The 8,978-nt window shown below is 35.2% G+C and overlaps 1 protein-coding gene across 2 annotated transcripts; it reads right to left on the bottom strand.

Annotated features, from left to right (window-relative positions):
• LOC109360087 (histidine kinase 3-like) lies at window positions 228-7,849 on the bottom strand. Of its 2 annotated transcripts, XM_019604834.1 has the most exons (11): window positions 7,752-7,849; window positions 6,097-6,469; window positions 4,735-5,016; window positions 4,136-4,305; window positions 3,768-3,980; window positions 3,306-3,492; window positions 3,173-3,224; window positions 2,848-3,077; window positions 2,466-2,564; window positions 1,064-2,199; window positions 228-723 (listed from the first exon to the last, which is right to left on the bottom strand). In XM_019604834.1, exons 2-11 carry the CDS (start codon window positions 6,460-6,462, stop codon window positions 489-491), a joined length of 2,970 nt encoding a protein of 989 aa, XP_019460379.1. In that variant the 5' UTR covers window positions 6,463-6,469; window positions 7,752-7,849; the 3' UTR covers window positions 228-488. The 2 variants fall into 2 exon arrangements, with proteins under 2 accessions (XP_019460379.1, XP_019460371.1); XM_019604826.1 differs by lacking the exon at window positions 7,752-7,849 and having other exon boundaries at window positions 6,097-6,654.

Genomic DNA, 8,978 nt, shown 5'->3' with positions numbered 1-8,978 from the left:
TGCCACAATAACAAATATTTTCAACCAAGTGCCTTCAAAAACAGCACAAAAGACGAGAATTTCATAGTTGCCCCTAAAGTAAGAAAAATCGTTTGCTCTGTATCATTGGGCGTATACCATGTAAGTTTTGAGTCATTATTGTCTCTCACTTCAACTCTAACTGACATGATACACATCAAATGTTATAGAGCAACAGACACCTAAGAATCTCATAGACAAGAATGGAATAGACCAAAAAGGTAGATTAAACCATTTCTGCAGTCAACAAGTTTTTTTATCCTTTCGTCACTCCTTCAAAATTCTCCAGTCTCTTATAAAAAAGCATCAAACTTTTAAGTGGTGAAATACTATGCACTAGCTGTAAAATGCAGAACTTACTCTCAGGAGACCTCTGAACCTATTTATGCACTTCCGAGTGTCCTGGAGTAAAGACGGACGAGCTTCGATTATCAACAATCCTCTGGTTTAGATTAGTGCCTATTTTATTTTCAAGATGACTGGAAAAGCCATGAAAGTTCTCTATAAAGTTGTTCAGCTTCAAATGGTTTAGAAACATATCCATCCATGCCACACTTTAGACATTCATCCTGTGTTGCCTGGATCACGTCTGCCGTCATGGCTACAATGGGCACATGCCAATTTGAAACATTGTCACAGTCATCCACAGACACTTCACTATTCATGCTAAGTTCCATGTCCCGTATAATCCTTGTAGCTTCAAACCTGTTGGAAAAGAATTTCATATTAAGGAACTTGTAACAATATGGTAATTGTGTTTTGAGCAACAATTGTGTGTGAGAGAGAAAATTGACAAGTGAACTGTGTTACTGCTGTTGGAAGAGGTTAGAGCCCAAAAACCTAGTATGTTTTTATATATATTGATTGTTTCACAAATCAATGTAATGCAAAAAGTTTTCATTTGATGTAAACTGTCTTCTAAAATATTTTTAACTATTTTGTAAGATTTACAAAGAATTTAAAACTCCTCTAGTTTTGTGCAGATATTTCAAATTTAATTCCAAACAATAATTATCAGGTAGAAGAAAGTATTCCAGAAGCATACCCATCCATTTCGGGCATTTGAATATCCATGAAACAGGCATCAAATTGATGTGGTGGCTTCAGTGAAGAGATGGCTTCTTTTCCACTACTGACACAAACCACTTCTGCTCCATACTTTTTCAAAGCAGCAGCCGCTACCATGAGGTTCACATTATTGTCATCTACAATTAGAATTCTTCTCCCACGAAGAAGATGGTGAAGAGACAAACTTGGGAGATCGTTGTTTCTAGGAGTCCCCTTGTTCCGAACACCCATAGCATGTTGTAGTGAGGCTGCTAGCATACTCGCTCTGAGAGGTTTTGTGATAGCAGTGGCGTTATGAACACCAGATGTTACAGTACTTGCTCTAGAAGAACTACTAGAATTAACAAGAATGAACATCTTTGGAGGAATCACATGAACAATTTTCCCTATGTTATTGACAAAGTGAGATGACATGCCTGAATCTTTGTCCCAGACCTCCTGCTCAATGAGGACCATATTAATAACCATGTTCCCATTGGTCACAGCGGACAAACCTTGATCTAAATCTGAAACCATCTCAACATGAATGCCAAGCCTTTGAATGTGATATCTGGACACTTTTGCTCTAACGGGTCTGTGGTCAATAATTATTGCAATCATACCCTCAAATTCTGAAGAATCAAGGTGAGGTTGGTTGATGATTTGCTGAATTTTACACTCATTTGAACTAGGGAGTCCATTTGCGAAGACTGTAGTGAATGTGAAAGTGGATCCAATCTTTGGGATACTCACAAATCCAATTTCCCCATTCATGAGGCAAACCAAACACTTGCTAATGCTTAGGCCGATTCCTGTTCCTCCGTGTTTGCGGGAGATGGATGGACCTACCTGCATGAATGGAGTGAAGATGCGGGGCTGAGCTTCTAGAGGAATACCTTCACCTGTATCCTCAACAGATATAATCAAACTGATGGGATCATTAGAGGAAGATGAGAAAGAACCAAGAGGCCCCTCTTGACTGAAAGCCTTGAATCCTTCCCAGCTTCGGTGACTATCAGCTACAGGGAAACTACTCAAGGTATTTTCTGAGGTTGATTCTTTATCAACTTCTATTGAATGGACAACCTCCTCAACGAGATGAACCGTGACAAAAACATGCCCTTTGTCCGTGAACTGCGAAACAATTCAGAATCAATCTCATCATAATTATTCTACAAATACACATCATTTTGCTACACAACCACTCTTGACTGGTAAACTTAGTGAAAGTTTTTACCATTTATCTAAAATATTCCATGTGTATAGTAATGTCTGGATCATGCCAATAAAGCAAGAATATAGGATATGGGAAGATCTCAAAGTAAATTTCACGATACAATAGGATGTCAGATTAAATAACTTTCATCATGAATGACCTTCTTTGTTCCTATAGAGTTTACCTTAATTGAGTTACCCATGAGATTTGTAATTATTTGTCGAAATCTTCCGGGATCACCTATTAGTAACTCAGGAACCTGATCTGACACATAAACTCCCAACTGTTCTCCGGGACAAATAAACCATGAAAAGCGATGAGCTATAATTACACAAGAATTAGTCTACATCCTCCTAAAAATCCTCCTAATTAGTAAAGTTGGAAATCTTTTAAAGGGTTATCTAGTTCCAAGGCAAGGGAACATGAGCATTTACAGTGAATACTTTATGTAGTATTATGAGGATATTTAGGAGGATTTATTAGGAAGATGTGGCATTGCTCATTACACAATGCAAAATTTGAAAACTCCACCATGATGGGCAAACAGTAGATGAGAAGAATATTACCTCTACTCCTTTTTCTTGAGACTTCTCAGAAAACAGTGCCAATACATCATCCAAAATTGCCCGTAAGTCAAAGAGCACTGCTTCAAGCTCTAGCTTACCAGCTTCAATCTTTGCCTGATCCAAAACCTCATTTATAAGTGACATAAGAGCTTTTCCACTTCCTTGTGCAGTTCTGACAAATTCCTGCTGAGTTACATCAAGATCTGTGTCCATAAGCATATGCAGCATTCCTGAATCAATTTTTAGAGCAAGTTAATGGCTTCAGAAACTATTTTTTGTTGTATGTATATGTATATGGTTAAGCATTGGACAAAGGACCACTCACCTAAAACACCATTCATTGGTGTTCTGATCTCGTGGGAAACAGTGGCAAGAAACTGCAGCAATAATCAATTAACGTGATCATTACAAGTTAAACCAAAACATGGAATTAAAAAGGAAACTACATAATTACATACCTGGGATTTTGCTACATCAGCTGCCTCAGCTCTCTTCTTAAGCTCCCTCATCTCACAACAATCATCTTCTACTTTGGCAAATCGATTCACAGTGGCATAGAAAATATGTCCAACAAGGAGTGCAATGACAAGGATGCCAATTGAAGTAGTTATTGACAACCATGGCCATGGTGGTTTCTGTTTGAACCTGTGTTAGCATCAAACTTAATTCATTAATTATTTGGGTAATTGACCACTTTCACATTTATATCATTATAACATATTAACAAATAAACAAGACTCAGTGACTTCCGAGATAAAAGGTGACAACTCGAGATAAAACAACTCTAAACTAGGCATTTCTAACAGAAAAACCAAAAGATTGTACTATGGATATGCTATTATATCATGACAGTAAATGACATTTCTACCTATTTTGCAGAAGGATGAAGATACAAACTCCTTTTGCAGCATTACTCTTACCTGCAGTACATCTTATGTTTCCTGAAAGGGTCTCCGAAGTTAAGAGTGCTGGCATGATAAAACGAATCTCCTGAAACATTTGAACCATACATGGCAATGTGATGGGTGTGATTTGTAATGTCATAAACATTAACAATTACAGTTTGCTTGCTAGCAAGTTGCTGAAGTAATTTCTCCACTAGTGACTCGACATCAAAGACTCCACCAAGATACCTGCACAAAAGTGTTGAAGACATTAAAATGCTTCTCTCTTACGAATACTGGTTCTTCCGAAATTTTTATTACCAAAAGGGAATGAGGTAAATTTTATGAAAGGTTAAAAGATTAATCAAATGTCAGATGCAGCAGAGTCCAATATTTATACACACCCATTAGTTGCTTGAATCCTTTCATTTGGGGTTGCATTTGATGGAAGATCTCTATTATAGACAGCAAATGTCAGGATAACCCCGAGCCGATTTGTTTTGAGCAGCCTAAAGGGTGCAGTTAAAACCCCTTTGCCTGATTCTCTTGCACGCATCACATTCTCACGGTCTTCCTGTTGATGAAAAGGTGACAACCATAATTCCAAATAGTTTCTAATTCTATAGATTTGAAATTTCAAATATAGAACATGAACTCTATCTCAATTCAGCTTTGTGGTCCTATTGTGACAAGCATGAGAAAGGAAGACATAGGGAATACCATAACAACAACCTTTGAGAATAAAAAGTTGTGCTTTCAAATATATTCTGAAAACATAACAGAAGACCATTATTAAAAGCCCAATAAAAAACCTCTTACCAGAAAGCTAGAGCTAAGAATGGATGAATATCACCATAATATCTAAGACTATTGTATAGCATTTTCACAATTATCATCATTAATTATAAATGTATCAAATATCAGTGAGGTGTACCAACTGTAGCTGACAGATTTAGTGCTCCAAATATAATTGATTCTACAAGAAAATATAGCAGAAACTTACCTTTCCAGAAAGCACATCAACAGAAATCAGATGTGGAAGTGTATCCTGTGCAAAGATGACAGGAGCATATTCTTCTTGAATGGGGTAGGGCTCCAATTTCTCTGGATCATAATCATCCTTTTGAACTTGTTTCTCCTCCACAGTATCCATCATCTTAATAGTCCATCCTTGTTGCTTCTCAAATTGTTCCTTTTCAGAATGGAGCACCCTTACAGCATATGCAACACCACTTATAAGAGGCCTTTCAAAAGCAGTTCTTTCTGTGTACGTAGCAAAGGTTCTCTGCAAGTTCTAGAAGTTAGATTGGTTTGTTGGCAACTGATGATCTCTGATTAGTAGAAAATGGAATATTCTATCCAAAAAGAAGGGTAAAAAAAAACCCTGTCCCAGAACTTCAAGATCAGTTTACTTCATTAACAAGATTTATGATGCACGACACTTTAATAACCTTTATTGGTATCATAAATGACACTGATACTCTCCGATACTTCATTGATACGTACTCATAGTGTTAGGACTTAAGTTCATGAGGAGAGTCCAACCCAAAAGACTAGTCTATTAGGTTGGAGAGTCTCATGGCTTAAATAGCACATTGAATTTACTATTCTACTCGATGTGGGACTCCTAACACATAGCATGTCGAAATTATTTTTTTGAAAAATAAATTTTCTAAATCCAATACTTCCCCGAATACTCTTCGATATTCTTAAAATATTTTCCCGATACTTCATAGACATCCAAACTATCATGCCATAACATTTTAAGAGAGAAAAACATAAGACAGTTAATTAAGTACAAGAGAGAAACATAATATTCAAGCTACCAAGTGGACTTGTAGCGATAGAACAAAGACAAAGCATGTGATTGCATAGAGAATGAATAGGAAATACATATATATAATGTTGATCATCGATTAAACGTGATTGATAATGTTCATATTTGTCGGTATTAATGAAGATTTCTTATGATAATATGTATTTAAATTTTTATTTAGTAATGTCTAAGAAATATGTTATTTATTTGGAAATTCATAACAATAATTATATGTTTATTATGTTATATGAATTTTATGTGCATGTTTTATATGTGTATCTCTAACGTATTATATCATGCATTTTCAAGAATATACATATCGACGTGTCAGATATGTATCGTATCCGATACATGTATTAGTATCGATGGTTCATAGACCCAAATAACTTAACAAAAACCAAAAACGGAAAGAAAAGAAAAGTAGTTACACACCAAGTTAATGGTAATAATGAAATAATAACTCAACCTCAGCCAAACAATTAATCACTTGTAGTGAGGAATTCAAGTCTAGATTTGCAAAATCACAGAGAAAACAAAAAAACTCAGTACCTGATCTATAGCCGAGGGGCTCTTGGCATGGTGGAAGGTTGAGATCAGAATGGAGATGGCTTGGATATGGTTCATACTCACATTAAACTGATCCTGAAATATCCTAGCCCTTTCATCACACATACTTGCAAGAGTTGCTCTCCTCTTCTCAGTAGCTTGTAATCTCATACAGCAGAAGATCCACAAAGACAACATGGTCCAACCAACCAACCATGCAACCAAAAGCTTCTTCCACAAAGTTCTCTTCATTTTCTTGGACCCTATATAATACTGTTGATGAATTCTGAAACCATGGATATTCTCCCACCATTTGAGCCACATCTTCTTGCCACCACCATCACCCAAAAAACTCATCTTTGTGTCCATAGTTCCCCTGCTAATGAACCAAATGAGGAAAAGGACAGACACAAGAAAGCAACATAGCACTAAAAGTAGATGCCTCACTTTAAGAACAAACCCAACTACATAGAGCAAATTCATCCACAACAGAAATCAACACAAATTAAGTAGAAACAGTTCAAAAACACTAAGTTAGTGAGTTTGAGAGAACCACTGTCAAATCTAAGGCTGGAAACAAGTTGATTCGAGTAGAACTAGAGCTTAGCTTGATTCAGCTCGATAAGGATATGCTCAGCTTGAAGCTCGACTCGAGTGCAATACGAGTTATTTTTTTAGCTCAAGTTGGGCACTTCGGCTTGGTTAAAGTTTATGAACTATTCGGTTCAGCTCGAATTGGTTCCTTTAGACAATTCAAATAATTAATTCATTTTTAAAAAATATTGCACAAGATTATACATATAAATATAGGGAATAAAGTATCTTTTGATATGAGGAGATAATTTCTCTCCTTAAACCAATAAAACAATGACACATGTCCCTCATTTTGATATTTTTTATTTCTTTCTCATTTTCTATATTTTGTTTTTATGAACACTCATCTTCTTCTCCCACCATAAACAAGTGTTTCCCATGCCCTCTCCTTCACTTTTAATCGTTCTCCATCTTTAGAGCAACCAATTTATAACTACAAGTGCCACTAACTCCACCCTGACTTGCAACCACTTTTATGACATCAACATAGCCCTCATCCGCCTACTCAATAAGTTTAGAGTCTACCAACAAGGTGTTGATCTAGTAGTGTAAGGCCCCATTAGATCCTTTAGATCATCAAAATGTCAAAGGTTTGATTTTTATGAGTGACACTTGTTAGAAGGGGTAGTCATGCACTCCGAAAGAAAGGGATTAGTTTCTTACCCAAAAAGGTAAAAGAATATCCTTAGTAGTACAAAATAAGTGCAGAGTCCAGTTTCCTTTTAATAGGAGTAAACTCCCCATTATCCAGCTTCCTTTTGATGGCAAAAAGTTAATGTATAGTAACAGTTTCAAAAAAGAAGTTGGAGTTTAAAATTTTGAATGTTTAGTTCATATTTAAAATTAGGCTTCATCATCTTTGGTGATCCTTCTTTAGGTTCCATTCATACAAGCACTATTTCCCTTCAAATTTGTGACAACAAACATGAAATGTTTACTATCACCATGAAATGTTTCAATAGAGCTATAATCATATCACAGATAATGTACACCAAAATTGACTCTAAAAAATCTAAGATTGATCAAATATCTAAAAGATGAAGGCTTACTATCACTAAACATACCATTCTAGAATGCACTGAAGATGAAATGTGTGCTTGCAATTCGTTACCTGGATGAATGGTGAGAAGAGCTTGCTAGCACATTACTATATCCATGAACACAAAATTAACAAACACATAAAGTTCTTGAGGGAATAATGTTTGTAATATTGAAAGTAGGAGATGGTATGGGAAACACTTGTTAAATTAGTTCAAGGAGGGAAGCTATAAGAAGATATTTTATTCCCATAATATAACATGAGTGTGATCCTTACTCCAAGAACTGTTCATCTTAGCTATCAATTTTATAAACATCTCATGGTTTAAGATCTGGTTACTGATATTAAAATCATTAGATTTTCCTAAAATTGATGGTGAGGATAAGGAGTAAGTTTAAAAAACATTGTTTATATATATAATAACAATAAATATAAAGAATAATGTATGTGTCATGATATAATAATAATAATAAACATAAATAAATAGTAATGTACTAACAAGTCGAACCGTATCTATCTCAAGTTTGATTCGTTTTTTTAACGAGCTCAATTTCCAACTCAAATTCAGCTCTTTTAATTCATGAACCAAATTTATTAAGCTAAATAATGAGTCGATTTTCAAATCACATAAGGTTAACACCAAAACACTCAAAAGTTTTGGACTTGTGACATACGGGATTTAGGAAATAAACAAGGACATTGACACAAACACCTTCCAAGGCTATTCCTGGAAACTAAGACAGGAAAATAAACTAACAAAATGCTGTATTATCCACCTCAATAACTTGAAATTCAGAGAAATGCAAATAAATAACAGAAATTTGAAGCAGATAAGAAATTCAAATACCCTTAAGAGAGTCAAAGAATCACAATGTTCTGGGTTTCTAATTCTGAACTGAAATTGATAGATTTTTTTTATAATTATCTTGTCAATTAGCAGCTACAAACTAGAACAAAAACAAGTGGAAACTCTAGCTGGGTCCTAAAACCAAAAGTGTTCAAGGTTTGAGTCCCCAAGAGGGTTTTTATTAAGCTGCATATAGATTGAAAATTAGTTCATGAAGCTGAATTTGGAGAATTTGCAGACTATATAGGATTGAGCCATGACTATTGTTTTAACTAAATGATCATTATTTAAAATGATAAAAATATTAACATTATCATATTGTAATATAATATTAAAGCATTAAATAAAAACAACATTTCCTGTGTGCTTACACTATACAATCACATCTGTAGCCAGCCATTTATG

The sequence above is a fragment of the Lupinus angustifolius genome, chromosome LG01 (genome assembly GCF_001865875.1).
Source record: "Lupinus angustifolius cultivar Tanjil chromosome LG01, LupAngTanjil_v1.0, whole genome shotgun sequence".
NCBI classification, from domain to species: Eukaryota; Viridiplantae; Streptophyta; class Magnoliopsida; order Fabales; family Fabaceae; genus Lupinus; species Lupinus angustifolius.
This window is presented reverse-complemented; position numbering and strand designations above follow the sequence as displayed.